This window comes from Gossypium raimondii, chromosome 9 (assembly GCF_025698545.1).
Source record: "Gossypium raimondii isolate GPD5lz chromosome 9, ASM2569854v1, whole genome shotgun sequence".
Lineage (NCBI taxonomy): Eukaryota > Viridiplantae > Streptophyta > Magnoliopsida > Malvales > Malvaceae > Gossypium > Gossypium raimondii.
The window spans coordinates 29,991,114-30,013,607 of record NC_068573.1 but is presented as its reverse complement, the minus strand read 5'-3'; the positions used below and the strand labels follow the sequence as shown (position 1 = coordinate 30,013,607).

At 35.9% G+C, this 22,494-nt stretch overlaps 1 protein-coding gene across 3 annotated transcripts; it reads left to right on the top strand.

Annotated features, from left to right (window-relative positions):
- On the top strand, positions 1-21,954 carry LOC105798919 (sister chromatid cohesion protein PDS5 homolog A). Of its 3 annotated transcripts, none has more exons than XM_052621520.1 (33): positions 1-336; positions 3,105-3,308; positions 3,883-4,064; positions 4,509-4,635; positions 4,738-4,956; positions 5,271-5,487; positions 5,564-5,709; positions 5,816-5,961; positions 6,457-6,606; positions 6,715-6,763; positions 6,863-7,054; positions 7,963-8,145; positions 8,383-8,537; positions 8,616-8,742; positions 14,454-14,603; positions 14,696-14,755; positions 14,940-15,076; positions 15,217-15,334; positions 15,431-15,565; positions 15,683-15,879; positions 16,482-16,638; positions 16,826-16,972; positions 17,339-17,419; positions 17,519-18,178; positions 18,280-18,333; positions 18,558-18,637; positions 19,767-19,818; positions 19,917-20,003; positions 20,095-20,138; positions 20,408-20,470; positions 20,546-20,682; positions 20,979-21,403; positions 21,494-21,954. In XM_052621520.1, the coding sequence occupies exons 1-33, from the start codon at positions 244-246 to the stop codon at positions 21,545-21,547; spliced, it is 5,028 nt and encodes a 1,675-aa protein (XP_052477480.1). In that variant the 5' UTR covers positions 1-243; the 3' UTR covers positions 21,548-21,954. The 3 variants fall into 3 exon arrangements, with proteins under 3 accessions (XP_052477480.1, XP_012484620.1, XP_012484621.1); XM_012629166.2 differs by having other exon boundaries at positions 3-336; positions 18,277-18,333; XM_012629167.2 differs by lacking the exon at positions 1-336 and having other exon boundaries at positions 3,224-3,364; positions 18,277-18,333.
- Positions 21,955-22,494: the final 540 nt, after the last annotated feature.

Genomic DNA, 22,494 nt, shown 5'->3' with positions numbered 1-22,494 from the left:
AAACCACAGACCAGAGTCAGAAGAAAAAAAGAAAAGAAGCGAGGGAGGGAGAAAAATATAAAGGCAAAAGGCCCAAACTATCAAATCTAAAAAAAAAAATTCAATTTTTTTCTTTGTTTCTTCCTTGAATCTCTATGAATGCATGTCAGCTCGGTAATGGTTATCGAGTGTGAGAGTCCATGAGCTTCTGCCTTTTGCTTTTGTAAACAGAAAAAACATAAGAAAAAAAATACGAATTGGAAAATGGCGCAGAAGGTGGAACAGCAGCTCAAGGAGTTGGGATCCAAGCTTCATTCTCCTCCTTCTTCCAAAGACGCTCTTCTCAAGCTCTTAAAGGCACGCATTCTTCTCCTTTTTTCTTAAAAAAGTTCAATTAAATTACTTAATTCGAGTGAGCTTCCTAGTTGCTGTGAGGTTTATTCACGATTAAGTTGTTTATTCTTTTTTGTGTTTCCTTAGTATTTTAGGTTTTAAAAGGGTATCATGAACCTCTTTTCTATGAATTTGCTTTCCCAGAGGAAGTTAGTTCGTAATTAGATGCGAGTTTCCTGAAATTTGGTTGAATTAGGGTATGTGTACAAGAACTTTGTAAGTTTCCGTATTTGTTTTCTGAAAGTTCAATTGAATTACTTAATTTGAGCGAGCTTCCTAGCCTGTGAGGTTTACTTGCACTTAAGCCTTTTCTTTCCTTAGGATTTTGGGTTTTAATTGGGCGTCATAAACCTCTTTCTTGAAATCGCTTTCTTAGAGGAAGTTAGTTCGTAATTAGATGCGAGGTTCTAGAAATTTGGTTGAATTAGGGTATCTGTACAAAAAACTATGCAAGTTTTAGTCTTTTTTTGAAGTTCAATTGAATTACTTAATTCGAGTGAGCTTCCTAGCTGCTGTGAGGTTTATTCACGGTTAAGTTTTTTGTTTACTTAGGATTTAAAAGGTTAATAGGTTATCACGAACCTCTGTGATGAATTCACTTTGTTAGAGGAAGTTGGTTCGTAATGCAAATTTCATGAAAATTGGTTGAATTAGGGTTGTTTTCCAGTTCATAGACGTCTCTCCAACTTACATGTTTTTTCCACATATGGGCTTCTGACATGTTTATTTCCCATAATTTGGTAGATGATATGATGAATGTTCAGGTCTTGCATTTTTTATTAAAAACTCAATCTATTGTAATATGGTTAGGATGTTCTGTTGTTATTGTGTCAAGTAATTGGATCTCCAAACATGTTTTCTGACAAGCCCATGGTTCCTCAAGGCAGTGAATCAGGCCTAAATCAACAGCAGTGTGCTATGCCTGGAGCCTGGACCGTGCTTGGCATTTTACTTTTCAAGTTTGAATCTGAATTGTGCACAATAATAAGAGCAATGAATGCTGTAAATGAGTGATAAAAAGGCACCCATGCATAAGAATGATAAATAACCCGTTCCATAGTTCAAATCTTCAAGTACATTAGTACATCACAAATCTTTGATTTAGGTTGCCCTTCATGGATTGCAACACCCACCCACTATTTTGTATAACAGGGTCAAACAAGCATATCTGGGGCTGGTCTTAGTTTGGAATTTTCATTGTGGTTGGGGTCCTGGGGAAGGCTCTGAGGGGTATTCTGGTACGCGTAATCAACCCCCAAAAGTTTTCCTCTAAGACTCAGAATTATATGGGATTGGCAACAGTAATCAATTTTAGTCATTGTTTTGGTGAAGGCTATATCCTTCAAAAGGGTTATTAAAATCTAACTGATCTTTAATGATATCAACCCATCTAAGATGTTGTTTCACACTCCCTCTCTCTTTCATTTTTTTTTCTGCTTAGATTGAATCACTTTTCCATACTGGACTATCAGTCTTCAGCTTTTCACATGACTAAACAATCATGTTGCCCTTCCTTTAGTTTACAAATGATTGATTAAGCTTCCACTGGTATGCAAACGCCCAATCTACGAAGAAGTGGTTAGGTTTCTCAAGCAGCAATAACTAGTTTGTAAAGGATTTTTTGTCTTAACCAAGCTTAGTCAAAGTGATTTTATTGAATATCCATTGCTTTTATTTTTGTAGTACATAATGTTTGGGACCTCTGATGGTGAGTTTATCACTTTGCCAATGAGCTGAAGAGGCATCTTATTATGCATGAAAGAAATGGCAGTTCTTTTATTTTGGTTGACCTTAATATACTGGTGGTTGAGTGGGATCTCTGATGGTGAATTTATTTGCTAATGGGCTGAAGAGGCATCTTGTTATGCATGAGAGAAATACCAATCTTTCATGTTGGTAGGCCAGAATATACCGGTTGTTGAGTGGAAAACTAATATGAATTTTGTCTTTCAGTCAGTTTGAAATATGGATTCTGCATTTTATTTTCCAAAACTGTTTTAAATGCACGACTACCACAGTGGCAAATATGTATTAGTGAGTAATGATGCTGTAAATAAACCACAGCTGCTGCTTACTTGGGAGTATGTGAAAATAGAGTTCCTCTGATTTTGAACTCTACTATAAGTAAAGACTTGGATCTTATGGGACTGGTCAATTGATTTGTTAGCTTATTATGGTTGTTATATTGCCTTCTGCTGTTGAGTAAAAAATGCACAAATACTTCTATATTTCTTTTTTCTTTCTTCTCTTGTGTTAGGGGTTTGGGTGGGTAAATCCTATGTATGTATATGTATGTGTATTATATATGTATATTTCTGAATCTACCAAATGTTTTAGGTCGATTATAGGTTGCCTATTGAAACTGTGTCACTCATTATCAAATCTAGCCTGTGGCTGTCTTGATTAAACACTTTATACTAATATGTAAAAATTAGAAGCTTCCTTTTACTTAATTCATCCAAATGTTCTCATTATATTGCAAACTTTTTTATATGTTATATTTTATGCTTTTCCTATTTATATTGATAGTTCACCTTTCATTCTTTATCATGTTATTGATGCATATCTGGCATTGGATCTTAGTGACTTGTGGGTATGGTAAAATATACCATTTAATAATGCTTGCATATCTTGTTAGATGCTATTACCTGTGCATTTATGTACTTTATGCCAATCGAAGTCAGGTGTGAACTTTAATTTGGTTGTTCCATGTTTTGTCCTTGAATCTGCAGCAAGCTGCTACATGTCTTTCTGAGCTTGATCAATCTCCTCCATCAACAACAGTGGAATCAATGCAGCCCTTTCTAAATGCAATTGTCAAGCCAGAATTGCTCAAGCATCAAGATAGGGATGCCAAACTTCTAGTTGCAACCTGTATTTGTGAGATAACTCGTATTACTGCTCCAGAAGCGCCATATAACGATGACGTTTTAAAGGTGCATTTCTTTCATGAAGGTTGACTGTTTGTGGTCTGGATTTCTTATGAGTACGGGTGAGCATTCAGTTGGTTTGATGAAAAATTCTGAAAACAGATTAAAATGAATTAACTTATAAAAATGATTGAAACGACCAAGTTAAATTTTTTAACTAAAAAATTGAAACCGACTTGGTTTGGTTGTTTTTAACTATTTAAAAAAAAAGGAAGTTTTATTATTATATAAAAATGATGTATATTATGTTTTATACAATATATTATATAATATCAACGATGTACTTTTTATAATTTTAAATTACTATATATCATATAAAATATATTTAAAATTAAAAATACAAAGGTTGGTTAGTTTGGTCTATTTGGTTATCAATTTTGAAATCCGATAACTGGCTGAACCAACAAATAAATCTATTTTGAAAAGTAATTGATTTTATAACTGAATAAACCTAACAGAATTAACAAAATTTGATAGGTTTAGTCTGTTAAATCTTTTGTAACTGATTAATGCTCACCCTACTTGTAAACTAATAAAATGTCTACTGAACTCCTATGTGATTGATGTGTCATGCTTGCAGGATATATTTCATCTGATTGTTGGTACTTTTAATGGATTGAGTGACACCAATGGCCCATCTTTTGGAAGGAGAGTTGTCATTTTGGAGACTCTTGCGAAATATAGATCATGTGTTGTTATGCTGGATCTTGAGTGTGATGATCTGGTGAATGAAATGTTCAGTACATTTTTTGCTGTTGTCAGGTGTGTTCTATATCCCAGTTTATGTATTTGCTCTTTTCAGCAAGGTGCTTCTATTGAGGGTAACATTTACTCATCACTACTATTTACATAAAATTTTCTGTTGCATGCATATCTGAATGCCTTAATTAACATAGAATGGTAGAAATCTGCTGCTGCTGTTAGTTATATGGAAATCATTCTTAGTGTTTGGCTTCAGTGTGATGGCCAAGTTATGCCTGCAACCCCTTAGTTGTATGCATCTTGACCCTGGAATAATATGTCAAAAAATATACGCCTATCTGTCTTTTGGTTGATTTGGTGTGTTAAAGTTACATTTCCCTTTAAATTGTCTTCACACTGAGAATTTGTGGGAGCCATGCAATGGTGAAAAGTTATCTATAGCTTTTCCAGTTATATTTCATAATTATCTTGGACTCAAGGTATGTGTTTTACTACATATTGCAGAGATGACCATCCTGAAAGTGTTTTAGCATCCATGCTAACAATCATGGTCGTCGTTTTAGAAGAGAGCGAAGATGTTCGAGATGATCTTTTACTTATTATATTGTCTGCTTTAGGTCGCAAGAGAAGTGTAAGAATTTTTTGTTTGCTATCTGCTTTTTCCTTCATGTATTCTGTAGAAGTTATAAATCTTAATTGGAAGGAAATTTACTTCTGGAATCTATAATCTCAGGATGTTACTCCAGCTGCAAGGAGACTTGCTATGAATGTCATAGAGCAGTGCTCAGGAAAACTTGGAGCTGGCATAAAACAATTTCTTATATCATTGATGTCCGGAGATAATCATTTAGTAAATAGTGAATTTGACTACCATGAAGTTATCTATGATGTTTATTGTTGTGCTCCTCAGATACTATCAGGAGTCGTCCCATACCTTACTGGAGAGCTTTTGGTAAGCACATATTAACAATAATTCTTTTCATTTTTGCCAATTTCCTAACCGTTTTAAGATTTTGCTCTTCATGCAAATGCATATTTATTTGTTGTTCTGTGAAAATTTCTATATTCTAAAATAATTCTAATGATGCTTTTGAAGTTGAAATGTTTGTAGTTCTGGACTGTTTGAATTCAACTTTTGTGGTAACGAATGACTTTGTTTTTCTATTGAGGATTTGACAGTTTTAATTCTTATTTTGATAAGTTGTATTCAATGATGATAGAAGTTTCATGAAAATTTCTGAGGTGTCCAAGTTCCAATATCTGCAGACTGATCAATTAGACACTCGTTTGAGAGCTGTGAGATTGGTTGGGGACCTCTTTTCTCTGCCAGGCTCTACTATATGTGAAGCATTTCGGCCAATATTTTCAGAATTTTTGAAAAGGTTGACTGATCGAGTTGTTGATGTTCGAATGTCTGTACTTGAACATGTTAAGAACTGTCTGTTGTCGAATCCCTCCAGATCCGAGGCTGCTGAAATTATCTGTAAGTTTCTTTTGGTCTTCTACATATTCATTTGTGTGGTACTTTGCTGATTTTGATATTGCTCTACGTTTTCTAGCTGCCCTCTGTGATCGGCTGTTAGACTACGATGAAAATGTTCGAAAGCAAGTTGTGGCTGTAATATCTGATGTTGCTTGTCATTCTCTTGCTTCTGTTCCTGTTGAGACTATAAAACTTGTTGCAGAGCGTCTTCGAGACAAATCTGTATGTTCATTTTTCTTGTGTTCATTTGATTGCTTTTGTTACCCATTGTGTACCCAATGATCATTATCCATGGCATTTGACTCTTTCTTTGATTTGGAAATTACAGCTGCTTGTTAAAAAATTTACTTTGGAAAGGCTGGCTGAGATATTCAAAGTTTATTGTACTAGCTGCACTGATGGCTCAATCACTACAAATGAATATGATTGGATACCTGGGAAGATTTTTAGGTGTTTCTATGACAAGGATTTTAGGCAAGTCATTTTAGATATCTTGCAGCCGAGGATTACTTTCACACCTTATCTTTTATTTCATTATTTATCTTTTATTTTTTCTTATTATTTGAAGTTCAATGTCAGGTTAAGTAATAAATTTAGATCTCTGCATTATTAGGAAAGGTGATGCAAGAAGAAATTATATAAATTAGCATCAGAAGTATGCTGAATTTTCTACTCTTCATTAATCTTAATATCTTCAATTGGTGACATTAGAAGAAGTTGAAAATACTTTTTGTATAAGTTGCCTTATCATAATCATTTAGTGTTCTTTTGTGTATGTGCAAGTAGTTATTAGAATGATTAGCAATCCATTAAATTATTTTTATTAGTACCTCAGTGACAATTTTTTTTCCAATTAGTGAAGTACTTGAAACAATGTGGTGCAAAGTTGAAGCATTTTCTGCTATGACTCCTTGTCGCTGTGTGTCTGGCACAATCATAGGATTTGTAACATGTACATCTGCCCTGCAGGTCAGATACGATCGAGTCTATTTTATGTGGGTTTCTCTTTCCAACTGGGTTCTCAACCAAAGATAAAGTTAAATGTTGGATACGAGTTTTCTCAGGATTCGACAAAATTGAGGTGAAAGCACTTGAGAGGATGCTGGAGCAGAAGCAGAGGTATCTTGTGAATGCTTTAATATATGACCGTTGAGTAGCTTTCCCTTTTCCGTTATGTATTTAATGGATTGTAAACTGATTTCCAGGGGATTTCCTGTCGGATTGCAGGTTACAGCAAGAGATGCAGAGGTATCTCTCTCTAAGGCAGATGCATCAGGTTTGAAGTTCTGAATGATGAAATAGTATCCTAAGGAGCAGAATTTAAACTTCTATGAAATTTGTCAAACTTTAATAACTCATTCTTACTCCCATGCAGGATACTGATTCTCCTGATTTACAGAAGAAAGTTTTGTTTGGCTTCCGAATCATGTCACGCTGTTTTTCTGATCCCGTGAAGGCTGAAGAGAGTTTTCAGATTCTTGATCAGTTGAAAGATGCTAACATATGGAGGATTTTAGTGAATCTACTCGATCCAAATACCAGCTTCCACCAAGCTTCTAGTGGTCGGGTAGGTTGTAAGATATTGATGATACAAATTAAATGGGATTTTGCTGAGAATGTATTTGGATTTTGGACCATTTAAGTAGGGATGATATATCACACCAAAGCCACCTATGGAAAATTGAATATTAGTCATTAAGGGGTCACTAGAAAAGTTTATAGGATTTTCTACCTAGGACATCTAACTAACGGTCTTGAGAGAATAAAATTTAAAGCCAACTAATTAGTTCACCTTGGCTGCTTTTTTTTGTTCAAGTGTCTGTATCAGCTGTTCTGGCCATCCCTTTAGCATCATTGTTATTTATGCTAGGACTGCCATAATATTCCTGGAGTGGCGACAAACTGATGATGCTGTCTGTTATGATCCTCAATATCCTTCTGGTGCTATAATTGCTATCATCACTAATTGACAACAACATTAGTAACCTTGTCATGGCGACCTGCAATGTTCACATCTCCTTAATGTGGCTGGTCACAAAAGGTTATCTCTACCATGGTTGCCTTTTGTATTTTCTCATAACAGGAAAAAGAAAAAAAAGGAAGAACAATGAAGTCTACTGCTTCTTCCTCTGGTAAAGGTTTTCAGTAAAGTATAGTGCTGAGCCTCTTGGTTTTAATACTGTGGTTAAGTGGTGGCTTGGCTTCTACCCTAGTTTCTTTTGACAATTGCCTCGACTATTACTTTAATAAAGTCAACCTTATGCAACTTTTGCTGCCACCAAATAATGATGGCTACCCGTTCTCATATCTTAACTTGTAGTTTATGTTTTTGGCAGCAGTGTATCTTGTAAGTGAACTTGGCTTTGGTTTTAGGGAAAAAATGAATGTGGTGAATGTTTTTACCCATGAGTCTAATTTTGTACTTTTTATTTTTTATTGTCCAGTTTATCCATTATATATTTTCTTTATTTGCAGGATGATTTGCTTAAAATACTTGGTGAGAAGCATCGTCTCTACGATTTCCTAAGTACTCTCTCTCTGAAGTGTTCGTATCTACTTTTTAACAAGGAGCATGTTAAAGAAATCTTTCTGGAGGCTACCGTACAGAAGTCTACTGGAAATATACAATACACTCATTCTTGCATGAATATACTTGTGGTAACAATTGATCTTTCTATGAAACTTGTTTTTCTGGGTGTGAGTGAGTGCAATTGTGCATGTTTCTATGGTCTTTCGCTTTTGTGTCTTGTCTTTTCTACTTTTCAGTTACAATGTTATTAAGAGTCTGCAATGTTAGTGTCTTCATATATAGGTCATTTGATGTTGTTTATGTTCTTTTTTCTGTTAGAAACAGATTCATGTGATGTTTTTAAGTTTCTTTTGGTGGCTTTTCAGATTCTGGCTCGCTTTAGTCCATTGCTTCTGGGTGGAGCTGAAGAAGAATTGGTTAAATTTTTGAAAGATGACAATGAAATAATAAAAGAAGGCATTTTGCATGTTTTGGCTAAGGCTGGTGGTACCATTCGAGAACAACTTGCGATGTCATCAAGGTGCAACTTTTGAATGAGAGTTGTCAAGGTTTTGTTCTTCATTCATATTCTTACTTTCCACCTAATGATTGTTTGCAGGTCAATTGATCTTATATTGGAGAGACTCTGTTTAGAAGGAAGTCGAAGACAAGCGAAGTATGCAGTGCATGCACTAGCAGCAATAACTAAGGATGATGGGCTCAAGTCCCTCTCTGTGCTATATAAGGTCACAAAGTACTTCATGCATCATAGTTTAGTTTATATATATGCAAAAATGTGTTAACTGATAAAATCAGGCTTATTTTTATTCACAAGAAATTACACAGATATATATACACATAGTGAGCCTAATAGGAAACTCTATACTAGGAAACAAACTAATTCTAGGAGTTGACCCTAAAAATCAGCCTTAAAGTTAGGGATAACAATCATTGAAATATTTACAGAATCCTAGCTAATACACACACAATATTTCCTTATTTAGGAAATTGTAATCTGACATTCCCCCTCAAGCTGGGAAGTGGATATTATCCATTCTCAGCTTGCTTACTAGTTTCTGAAAGAACTTCCCAGACAATTCTTTGGTAAGTATATCGCCAATTGACCATCGATGGACACAAGCGAGTGCAAATTAAGCCACCGTCAAGCTTTTCTTTTATAAAATGTCATCAACCTCAACGTGCTTCGATGCGATCATGTTGAACTGGATTATGTGCAATATTGATAGCAGACTTATTATCACAATACAACTTTATTGGACCTTCCCACTTGATCTTCAAATCTCCCAAAATGATTTTCAGCCATAATAGCTCACAAATCCCGATTGCCATTGCCCTAAATTCAACTTCTGCACTAGATCTAGCCACAACATTTTGTTTTTTACTCCTCCAAGTCACAAGGTTTCCTCCTAGGAAAGTGTAATAGCCCGAGGTTGATCTTCTATCAACAATAGACCCTGCATAATCTGCATTAGTATAGGCTTCAAGGGTTAACTTCTCCCCTTTCTTAAATAAAATTTCTCTGCCTGGCGTGTCTTTCAAGTACTGTAGAATCTGATACACAGCTCTAAGATGTGATTCTTTGGGGTTGTGCCTGAATTGGTTTACAACACCGACTGCATAGGCAATATTCGGTCTAGTATGTAACAAGTAGATGAGCTTTCCCACAAGTCTTTGATATGAACATTTATCAACTACTGCATCTTCTAGTGTCACGGGGCTAGACCTTTCGTCTCGCAAACCGTGCGGCCTTAGGCGATCCGTTTGCTCCAAACTTGCCTAAGTCAGCCTTTACGCCCAAAAGTGAGGATTCCTTACAACTCCTCCAAGGCACCAATTTGTATAGCGGAAGCGATTGTGCCAAAAGAAGCTACAAAAGAACAACAGAAAGAGCGCTCGCAAAGTGTTTGAGTAAATGCTCTCAATTCTTATTCACAAAGAATAATGAAACAATTCAGGAGTGAGTACAAATGAGGGGAGGCTCTCTATTTATAGTTGAGCTCCCTCAAAATCGGCGGTTAAGATACAATTATATCAACGGATGAGATTTAACCATATCCCTTAATTTTAGGGATTTACAAGATAAGCCTTATCAAATCTAATCTAATCTTTACAAGATAAGATTCCCTCTGTCTTCTAAGATTAGTTACCATATCAGCCTGAATCTCTTCGTTATCGGGCCAACCAGGCTTCAATCTGACAGGCTTCTCCAATTGCTCATTGAATCGGGCCAGTTCTCGTGGGCCAAATGATCCCCATCTAAGCAATAGACCTCCATTGGATGCATTTGGTGCGATGGTCACGGACTTTGAACTGCGGCCCGTGACACTAGTGCATCTCCAAGTCCGTGGTTAACCTCTATGGGCGTCTCTGCTGGTTTGCATCCCAACTTACCCGTCTTGTCAGCAAATCAATTATGTATTTTGGCTGAGATATGAAGATTCCTTCCCAAGAATGTGCCACTTCAATATCGAGAAAATATTTTAACTTACCGAGCTCTTTGACTTCAAATTCTTTTACTAGGCATTTCTTTAAATTCTCCATTCCTTCCAGATCATCACCACTCATCTACATAGACTAATAAAGCAGTCACTCCCCCTGAAGATGAGTGCTTTACAAATAGAGTGTGATCTCCTTGGCTCTATTTATACCCCAACTTGACATTACTTTGGTAAACCTTCCAAACCAAGCTCTCAGAGACTGTTTTAGTCCATACAAAGCCTTTTTTAGTCTGCAAACTACTTGTCCTGTGTTTGGACCAAATCCTGGTGGAACATTTGTATAGACTTCCTCCTCAAGATCACCATGTAAAAAGACGTTTTTGATGTCAAATTGCTGTAATTTTCAGCCTTGATTGGCAGCTAGTGACAACAACACTCTCACAGTGTTCATCTTTGCAACAGGAGCAAATGCCTCAAGGTAGTCTATTCCATACATTTGAGTGTACCCTTTAGCAACCAATCTTGCTTTGTATCTCTCCAAAAAACTATCTGACTTATATTTCACTGTGAACACCCATCGACATCCCATTGGTTTCTTTCCTCTCGGTAATTTCACCAAGTCCCATGCCTTATTTTTTTAAGGGCTTCCATTTCAACCTTCACGGCATTTTTCCAATTCTCATCATCTAATGCCTAGGATACGATTTTGGGAATGAAGATGGAATTTAGGCTAGTAAGGAAGGCTTTGTGCTTATACAAGGGATGTCTTGTGTAGGCTCTAGTCCCTTTTCTAATAGCAATGGGTAAATCATAGTCTCTTTGATCTGAATTTTCAGTAGTTTTAGTATTAGTATTCAAAGTAGGTTTAGCAATTACCTCGGGTTGTATAGTAGCAGGTTGTATAGAAGAAGATGATTGAACTTGCACCGGTGGCTTCTTCCTTGAGTAAACCAGTAAAGAACAAGTAGTGTCCTGAATCCCTTCTTGTGATTTGGGTGTATTAGGCTCTGTTTCGGGTTGCATAGTTTCGAGTTCGGCAGGCTGGTTGGCAGGTAAGGACTGAGTGTTTGGTTGGGCAGGAGCTGGAAAATCAAGGAGAAATAATTCTCTGTCCTTATCTTCTATGAATGAGATCTCCCCCCGAAGATAAGGACTAGTAAAGTAATTCTCTTGTTCTGCAAAAGTAACATCAGCTGATACATAATATTTTTTTTGTGGTTGGATGATAGCATTTGTACTCCTTTTGAGTGGAAGAATAACCGAGAAAGTCACATTTGACAGCTCGTGGATTAAGTTTTCCCCTGTTTTGAGAATGTACATGTACAAAGGCAACATAACCAAATATTTTGGGAGTAAGGTTATTTGAAGTATTGAATTTAGAAAAGAATTTTGCTAGAACTTGCATAGGACTTTGAGATTCAAGAACTTTTGTAGGCAATCTATTTATCATATGAGTAGCAGTTAAAACAACCTCCCCCAGTATTGTTTAGGGACATTCTTTTGGAACAAGAGGGCTCTTATAATAGCTAAAATGTGACCATTCATTCTTTCGGCAACACCATTTTGTTGGGGTGTGCTAACACAAGATGACTCATGTATAATGCCTCTTTCTTGGAAATATGGTGAGAGAAATTGATTGAAATAGTCCTAGGCATTGTTTGACCTAAACCTTTTTATTTCAGCACCAAAATGTGTTTTGATTATATTGTAAAAGGTTGGAAAGACAGACCTTACATCAGATTTCTGTTTTAAAAGGAATATCCAAGGCACACGGGTACAATCATCAATAAATGATACAAACCACCGAGCCCTAGAATGTTTGAAAATGTGGATGGTCCCCAAACATCATTATGAATAAGAGTAAAAGGAGCGGATGTTCTTTTATTGCTTACCGGAAAAGAGGTATGTTTATGTTTTGCAAGTTCATAGACATCACAATGGAATTTTTCAATAGTTAACCCTTTGAACAATGAAGGAAACATAACTTTAAGGACTCTAAATGATGGATGACCAAGGTTGAGGTGATGGAGCCCAATTTGGTCTTTATTGGTTTTAACAAATTCTGAGATGAATGATAAAGGTGAGGAATTCAGAGCACTAACTTGTCTACTGGATTCTTCAAGATAGTATAAGCCATTTACTTCCTTAGCATGTCCAATCATCCTCCTCGTATTCTGTTCTTGAAAACCACATCGATTAAGATAGAAAACCACACTATAATTAGAGTCTTTGGTAATTTATTGGATGGATAGAAGATTGGTAAACATTTTTGGAACATGGAGGACATTTCTAAGAGTAAGAGTTTTGTTTATAACAATATCACCCTGACCATCCACTGTGATCACAGAACCATCAGCTACTGTTATCTTTCTATTACTAGGGCAAGGTGTATATGAAACAAATTTTTGTGGGTAATGGGTCATGTGGTCTGTAGCTCCTGAGCCAATGACACAAGAACTTTTGGTGGGTATATTCGAGACTTTAGAATCTTGAGAAAAGGATATACCTGAAAAAGCCAAACTACAAGTATTTGTTGAAGAAGATTTTTCCAATGATCCCAGCAGATTCTTCAACTTCTCAATTTCTTCTTTATTGAACTCAACAGATGATTCTTGAGAATTTCCTTTTCCAGCCAATTGTCTTGCTGTACGTGCTTGCCCTTGTCCCTTTGGTTGTCCACTTTTTTCTGGCAAATTTTTGTTCGTTGTTTGTGGCTTCCCATGGAGTTTCCAGCATCTTTTTTTAGTGTGACGGGGTTTTTTGCAAAAGGTGCACTATAAGGAATCCCTGTTAATAGGCCTTGTAAGTTCTGTCTGGCGACTATCTTTGCTAGTTAGCTGCTCCAGGCCAAATCTCCTCTCATTTACTTCTTTTGTAACCAAGGCTGAACTATCCACCTGACTATTCTCAACCATAACTCCTCTTCTTCCTTCCTCAGCACGAACAATCGCAATTGTCTCATTTAGTGATGGTAGAACCTCTTTTCCAAGTATTTGAACTCTTACTGCATCAAACTCAACATTTAATTCAGCAAGAAAATCATAAATTTGATCCTTTTCAACGAACCTTTTCAGGAGTGCTGCATCTTCACTGCACTTCATTTGAATGCATTGGTAGTGATCCATCTCTTGCCATAAGCTTTGCAACAGATTTGAATACTCCGTGATTGACAGACTTCTTTGCTTGGTAGATGAAATCTTAGTCTTGATTTCATAAATTTGGGCAGCATCTCGAACTTTAGAATAAGTCTGCTTCACAGCTTCCCATATATTTTTGGCTGTGTTAAGAAACATGCATGTATCACTGATTTCTGGCATCATAAGAGTTCCATAACCAAGACATTACCATAGAGTCTTGTTCATCCCAAGCATCAAACTTAGGATCTCTTTTAGGTCCAGTTCCGAGTAGGTGACTCAACTTTTCTCTTCCCTTCAAGAACGTACGAACCAGTTGAGACCACTTCAGGTAATTCTTCCCATTTAACCTGTAGGCTGCTTGGATGTTTTGCAACTCACTTGTTGGGTTTGAGTTGTTCACAGAGACTTCTGAGATATCCCTAGTGTTGTTGGTTTTGACAGTTTCAGCCATGTTTCTTTTGAACAAATTCTACAGTCTTGAGGGTTGATCGAGAATGAGAAGAAGTTGCCAGGCAAAGAATAAAAAAAAAATCTCAGAAATTGAGCTAAAAAAAGGGCTCTGATACCATAATAAAATCAGGCTTATTTTTATTCACAAGAAATTACACTGATATATATACACATAGTGAGCCTAATAGGAAACTCTATACTAGGAAACAGACTAATTCTAGGAATGTTGACCCTAAAAAACAGCCTTAAATTTAGGGATAACAATCATTGAAATATTTACAGAATCGTAGCTAATACACACAATAGTCCTTATTCAGGAAACTGTAATCTGACATTAGCTTTAAAAATAAATTGTATAAATAGTTTCTTTATATATTTGCCTAACATGCAACGTCTTTATTCAATTTGCAGAGGCTTGTGGACATGCTGGAGGAAAAAACGCATTTGCCAGCTGTGCTACAGTCTTTGGGATGTATAGCTCAGATTGCGATGCCTGTTTTTGAAACTAGAGAGAGTGATATTGAAGAATTTATTAAAAGCAAAATTCTGAGATGCAGTAATGTATGTCTTGTGAGATATTTTTATTCTTCTATTATTTTCTGTATGTAACTCATGTATTGTTGCTCATCCGTAAGCCTTCTTTATTACTTCAGAAAGCAGATACCAGTGCAAAAGAATGTTGGGATGACAAAAGCGAACTTTGTCTGTTGAAGGTTGTGGATTGTTGTAAAATTTTTTTGTTATTATTATTATTTCCATTTAAGATTAAAGCAAATTCATATTATCAGTATCTCACAGAAACTAAGTTCAGGTTTCTGTTTTCTCATTTTGTAGCCTTTTCTTCTTATTAAAATTTTTATGATGGGTCTCTCCTCCCGCAACTTTTTCATGCCACAGGTATTTGGGTTAAAGACATTGGTCAAAAGCTATTTGCCTGTTAAAGATGCTCATCTTCGTCTGGGTATCTCTAATCTTCTAGAACTCCTTAGAAACATACTTTCTTTCGGTGAAATATCAAAAGAGATAGAATCAAGGTACTGTAGCTGACATTGGCAGATTTCTTTCTTTTTAATATTTTATGTCGCCATCAAATGTCTTTGTGATCTTGCCCAATTGGTTAGAATATGATGCTTGTTGAAGCAAATTTCATGCACAAGTGTTTTCTGTCTTACAGTTCAGTTGATAAGGCCCATTTACGGCTTGCTGCGGCCAAGGCAGTTCTTCGTCTGTCACGGTACTGGGATCATAAGATTCCTCTTGATGTCTTCCAGTTAACCTTGAGGACCCCTGAGGTGAAGTCATTTGTGAAATATAAATTATCCCTCCTGTTTTCTTTAAACCTTTCTTGTTCACATTTTTTTCTTTTATATTCTTTTCTGGTCTTGTAGATGATCTCTTTCCCTCAGGCTGGGAAACTGTTCCTCAGAAAAGTTCATCAATATATAAAGGATCGGCTCTTGGATGCAAAATATGCTTGTGCTTTCTTATTTAACATAACTGGATCCAAATTGCTTGACGAGGAGGTTTTCATGCTGAACTTGAAAATTTTTAGTGTAGTTCTGTTTCCAATTTACTTTGTGGTTTCATTGTGGCAAATTTGTGAAATTTTCTGTTAATTTCCGTTGTGCTTGAAATAACAGGAAAAACAGAATTTAGCCGACATCTTTCAAATGTATCAGCAGGCTAAAGCACGTCTGGTTTCTGTACAATCTGATTCAAATTCCTCAACGGCATATCCAGAATACATCCTGCCTTATTTGGTCTATGTTCTTGCTCATCATTCATGTCCCAAGACAGATGAATGCAAGGATGTTAAAGCATTTGAGCTAATATACCGGTATTTGGATTTTCTTTTGTCTTTCTTGAATATGCTCTGAATATAAGCTCAGATGTTATGGTTTAAGTGGTGTTATCTTACACCAGTTAAGTTTGGTGGTTTATTTGGCTTTGTGTTGAAATGAGGCATCTTCAACAGACAAATCTAACTTTGAACCAATTGATAACGAAGAACTTGATATCAGTACCAGCCAAAGGGATCCCTATTTAGCTAATTGGCAACAGTTTGAGGCCCAACATTAATATAAGGTCATAGAAAACCTCAAATTTATTTGCTGTGGTTGTAGACTTTTGAATTGAGCTAACAAGATCAAAAAAAGGCAACCGACATTTTATATCTATATTTTGATGGATTAGCCGACTTTATATTGCTCATTGCTGTGAATCATCAATACTAAAATTTATCTTTTGTCAGTTGCTGCTGTTTAGTTGAACTTTTGTTATTGTTTTTCATCACTGCAATTTAGAATCATAAATTTTACATTGAAGAGGTTGGACTGTTCTTAAATGATTGGATTTTTGCTCTAGGTTGAAGAATTACTTGGTAATTTGTATCTATTCAGAGTTTTTATACATTGAACTTGCCTTTTCTGTAATTTTCAGGCAGTTGTTTGTGGCTATTTCTATGTTGGTGAATAGAGATGAAGATACAAAGTCAGAAGTCGGAGTCAACAAGGAGAAGCAGAGCATTTCTGTGATATTTTCTATCTTTAAGAGTATCAAGTGTTCTGAAGACAATGTTGATGCAACAAAATCAGAGGTTCAATGAGATGCTTAATTTTGTATAATACTTACTATTATCCTGTTATTATTCTATAGTATAACGAGTTGATAGGCTAGAAGTCACAAGTCTCTCCTGATATTGAGAAAAGTAGAGCCCCCTCTTAGGGGGAAAAAGAGAAGAAAAAAGAACAGAATCTAATTTGAATAATGTCGACTTTTTTCAGAATTCACATGCTATCTGTGACCTTGGACTTTCCATCATGAAACGCCTGGCTTATAAGGAGGAGGATTTGCAAGGGCTTATGCAGTCTGTTTCTCTGCCTTCTCTCTTGTACAAACCATATGAAAGAAAAGAAGGTGAAGGTTCACAGGTAAGACTTCAAACGTATTTGTCTTATTTTCTTGCATTTTTGCTGCTTCCTCAAACAGGAATATGCAGTGTCAGACTATCTGAAGCTCTCTCATTGCAATTGGCAGTGACAGGAAAAACTGTGCCTGTGGGGCTTTTACATGTATAATTATTAACTTGAGACACTGGACTTATTAAGCAATGTATTAAGATCCAGATTTATATGCAGTTAACCTGATTGCAAATAACATGAATCCAGTGCAAAAAAAGTTTTATGCTTCAACCATGTGATTATATGGTGCCAGTGACATTTATTTGGTTCATTATTTGCTGTATATTTCCACTATTTGTACAAAATTGTTATTATGCTCTTGCATGTTTTTGACAGGCTGGTGAAAGGAGGACATGGTTAGCTGATGAGACTGTCCTATCTCACTTTGAATCTCTAAAGTTGGAATCTGATGGAATGGTATAATATGCTCCCTTTCTTTCATGTATAGGGTAGTATGTGGTGTATTTGGTGTTTCATTGTTCATTAACCTTTCTGCTCCTCTGTTGTTCGTGTTAGGTTCAGCAAGAGATTTCTGAGGGTGAGGCTCTGAAAGACAGTGAAATAGAAGGGAATGACATGCCTCTTAGAAAAATGATTAAGCTACTAAAATCTAAAGGAGCCGAGGATGGAAAGGCAAAAAGGAAAAAATCTCTCTTAGCAGAAGCAAAAGATGCTAAAAATGATACTGATATTTTGAAATTGGCAAGGGAAATAAATTTGAGCAGTCGAGAAATGTCCAGTAAGTTTGAATCAAGCAACGGTCATAATCATTCTCCTACCAAGAAAGAAAAATTGGGGCAGGAGCATCAGAAAGGTAAAAAGAGAAAAACCAGTGGTGCAGCTTCTGTCCAAGTGCCTAAACACAGTAGGTCATTGTCTGCTTATACTGCTTTCAAAATTTCAAAAAGTGTTACTAAGGTCCCTTCAAGAGATTCAGGAGATGACTGGCATGAAGCTAAAGATGCCTCATTTCAATCTACTGAAATGGACATGGACAAAATTCACGACTCAAAAGATCAACTGCGTACACAAAAAACATTTAATAAGAACAATGGGTCAGATTATTTGGTGTCATGTATTCGGAAGAAAAGAAGCATCTCCTCGAAAGGTGAAGGCAAAGGCTATGATTGGGGTCATAGTGATGTGTCAGATGAAGATGATGATGAAAATCTGGAGGTATGTTTCTCTTGTTGGTTGATTTTGCTGTAAAGGATTCTACATTTAATGTTCTCATGGTTGTCACTGTTTTAATATCTGTTTTGCATCTCATTCAGAAGTCTGCAGCTGGATCTAGAGTCAAGTCTAAGAGGAGCATTGCAGGATTAGCAAAGGTCTTTGTTTTCACCTCTTTAATTAACAATAGGTCTTTCTAATTGCTGTTGTATGAATAATGCAAAGTGGAAAATGCGATTGTCTTCACTGTAAGTGAGGACTGAGGATGAGAATTTGAATCCCTAGCATGTCTCTGTAATTCCCACCCACCTGCCCCCCTTTTCTTCTTTTAATGTTGAGCGTTTTGTTCATTATCTGGTCTTTGTTTTTTTCCCTTGTTCAGTGCACAACAAAGGAAGATGGAATTGATATTGCAGACTTGATTGGTTACAGAATAAAAGTATGGTGGCCCATGGATAAGAAGTGAGTCCCCAAAACTTTCGCTATTCCATGCATTTTAGTCCGAAGTATTATTGTGAAAATTTCTGTGAAACAAATTGATTCTCAGTCTCAATCTCCAATGTTATTCCCACTTTATGCATGTTTCGTGTGTTTGGGAGTTTACACGAGGCTTCATTTTGTTATGCTTTATGGTTATGAAAATGAGTCTGGGCTATTTGGTGCGTTTCAATTTTCTCCTTTTTTGAGTTTGCAAATGCATCCTCTTTCTAGTTGTTTTACTGACAGCCTAAATTCTATTTGAAGCAGCATTCTGGTCTCGTGGCAGGTTAAGGTTTTAATTTCATTTCTTTTATTGTACTTGCATCATTGTGCTTATCTGGCCTGTCAACTTGACTGTTTCCTTGTGAGTATTAATTATATGGTCTGCATGATTGTATTTGTCGAGTTTCATGTTCCATTCAAATGCAGTCCACATTGTTACATGTGTTAGCATTATTCAATTTGAACTGGTCTAATCAGGGATTTGAGGTATGCAAGTAGGCATGCCCATGTCTTAGTGCTAGACAACAAAAGCACCTCAAACCCTTTAGGGCAAGATGCATTTTAATCAAGTGCTGAAGTGCATGCTTGATGTGCGTAGCCACATTTTTTTTTGTAGCGGTAGCCGATAGGCATGTAAGGCCATCTAATTGAAGTTCTCTTTGACTTCTACTTTGATTATTGATTATTCGGCAACATTCATTGGACCATAGGGAAATATAGATATTGACTAAAAGAATTGCATGTTTTGTAGATAAATTTGACCACTTTTTGGAGTACATATATCACCATAATTACATATGTAGGCACAAATGCAAAAACACACTTATAGACGTATTGCTCCCTGCTTCACTTAGGTGCATGCTTTTTTCGCACATTATGCCCGAGAAAATATAAGGGGTTCTAGCGCCAACAGTGTTCCTGGCACTCTTGACAACATTGGGTGTAGTAATATCATTTTTGCATGACATCAGTCTAAATGACTATGCTTGTACAGAGATGTAGACTATCTTTCCTCTTGTTTGAACCTATTAAGGTTTTAATTTTGTTTAAAGAAGAAGGATCCAGTTATGAAGGTACTCTTCTGATTTTATCTTGCTGCACATGACAGGTTTTATGAAGGTACCGTCAAGTCTTATGACCCTATAAAAAGGAAGCATGTCGTAAGCTACACCTTCCTTCTTGAATGACTCTATGTGCACATTTGTACCACATGGAACCAAATATTAATCATATATCTGAATATATGTGTTCTTTTTAGGTATTATACGATGATGGAGATGTGGAAGTACTCCGTTTGGAAAGAGAGCGCTGGGAGCTTGTTAATGCAGGCTGCAAGTCTGTAAAGGTTAAGACTTAACGTTTTTCATTTTCTCTCAAGCTAAAATCAGTTACTTTTCATTTGAGCGTAACTCTCTTCCACTTGCACTTTTTTATAGAAGGCAAAGTCACCAAAAGGCAGCAAGGGCCCTTTGAAGGAAAGGTATGTTCTAGCAACTAATGCAGTATTAGATAATTCCCTTGGTGTGTAGGTGTGTGTGTTTCATTTCCACTTGATTAAAAAATATAAATAAATAACAAGAAGAAGAAGAAGAAAGGAAGGAAGAAAGAAAGAAGGAAAAAAGATAGGCTACTTATATATGGAGAGAATTTCTTGTCTACGTTAATTGCATTTTGTTTGAGGATGATTTGTTCTCACATTTAGCAATTAACTCGTGTTACTTCATAACTTAATTGCTTTACTGTTTACAGGTCTCCTGGGCAGAAAAGTAAGAGTTTAGGTGGTTCACGTCAGAATAAGAGTTCAGTAAAGATGTGAGTACCAGAATCCAATATGAAGCTATTTTCCTTTCATTTAATTATGAACTTAATTTGATATCGGGTATGCAGGGTTCAGAGGAAAAGAACTCCAAAGAGAAACTTGAAGCATACTCAAAAGAGCACATTGAAAAGCAATGCTGATGATGAAGAGGCAGCTGACCTGTCAAAATCCACTGCTGCTCTTAAGAATGATAAGATGAACTCAGGTATTGTTAGTGATTTTCGTAATCTAGTCTGCTTTGATTCTGCAGAATATGCATTGAATTTCTCTAGGAAGTTAGCCTGCTTTATTATCTTCTTCTAGAACTGTGATGTTACCAGATTAAATGTCATGTATTTAGATTGAGTTTTGCTCCATGAACTTTTTTTTAATGGTCCAAAAGCAACATCAATTCTGGTAACATGTTGAAAACTTCAGGAACAAATTGTAAGATGGTGGATCCTTATTTCTCTTTCCCCTTTCATTGGTTTCTTTGAATATATATTGCTGTCGTTTTCCTAGATCAATCGGAAGGAGAGGACACTGAAATGGTGGATGAGAACCTAACAGATAGGGAAGAATCTGATAAAGAAGTGGGTTCAGTTTCCCAGGAGAGGTGTTCAGAGGATACAAAGGGAAGCCCAAACCATAGTGAGGAGGCAAATGAAGTAAAATCTGATGCTGATAGCTATCTTTCTGAAGAGGCAGATAGCATTTCGAAAAATGCTGAAAAGGAGGATGAAGAAGAGAAAGCAGCTAATGAATTAGCAAGTGAAGTCTCAAGAGAAAGAGATCCTACTGCTAGTAAAGCAACTGAACGTGAAGTCAAAGAGACTGAAGAAAGTGACCAAATTGAGACCAAATCTCGAGTTTCAAAGAAATCCTCGAAAGGATTGATGTCATTTTCAGTAGATGTGGATTCTGGGATTTCTGATGATGAGCCCCTTGTAATTACTTCTACCGATTGCTTTTTCTTTGAAAAATATAAATATTTTATTAAGTTTGTTGAATGTTTTCGTTTTGGGGTTGAAATGCAGTGTAAGTGGAAGCGTAAAGTTGGGAAATCAAGTTCTAAGAAGCCAGTGCAGTAGGCAAATGCAAAGTGCAGAGAAGAAAGGTAACAGTGGGCATCTATCTGACTCTATGTAAACAAACACATATATATGGAAATAAATGTATGACTAACTCTAGAGTCTAGACTAGAGAATGTTACTGTATTATTTAATGACAGTGTTAGGGAGAAGTGAAATGAAATGAAATGTTAGTGGTTGGCACTTGGCACACACACACAGAGTTGGGATAAAGATTTTGGATGGATGGGATGGTGTAGGAGACTCGGGCTGGGGATCTGAGAGATCTTCAAATGAAATCTAGCCTTAGACATATATGGATAGATAATAGGTTTCATTATGTGTACAGCTACTTATATTTTGGGGATAGCTTTATTTTGTTTATTTCATCCAACACCTAAACAAAACAATCCATATCGCATTCATCATCGTCGTCGTCATCACCATCATCATCATTATTATTATTATTATTATTATTATTATTATTATTATTATTATTATTAATTCCATTTGTAGATAAACATGTTAATTTGTTAGCATTAGAAATTATTATTCTCACTATTTTAATGTCGGAATGTTGTCCTTGTAATTTATGAAAACCGAGAAGTTAGATCATTTGTTGACTAACATGTTAATTTGAGTTGTTTTTGCTAATTTGTTAATTTTTCTTAATTTTTGCATCTAAATTGTTGAAGTAGTAATTATAAGTTATTCAATTGAATCACTTTTCAATTTTCATAAAGTACAAAAATCAAATTATGAAAATTAAAGGATTAATTTTCAGATCAAAGTTATTATTATTGTTGTTCTTGTAAGTGCAAATGCAAGATATATGATAAATAAGTAAAACTTTTAGTAATGTATAATAATTTGAATATGCTGTACTTACCGAAGAGATACTAATCGACAGATTAAATAGTTACTCATGATTTTTAAATTTGCATAAAGCTTCAATTTTAATATTTGTA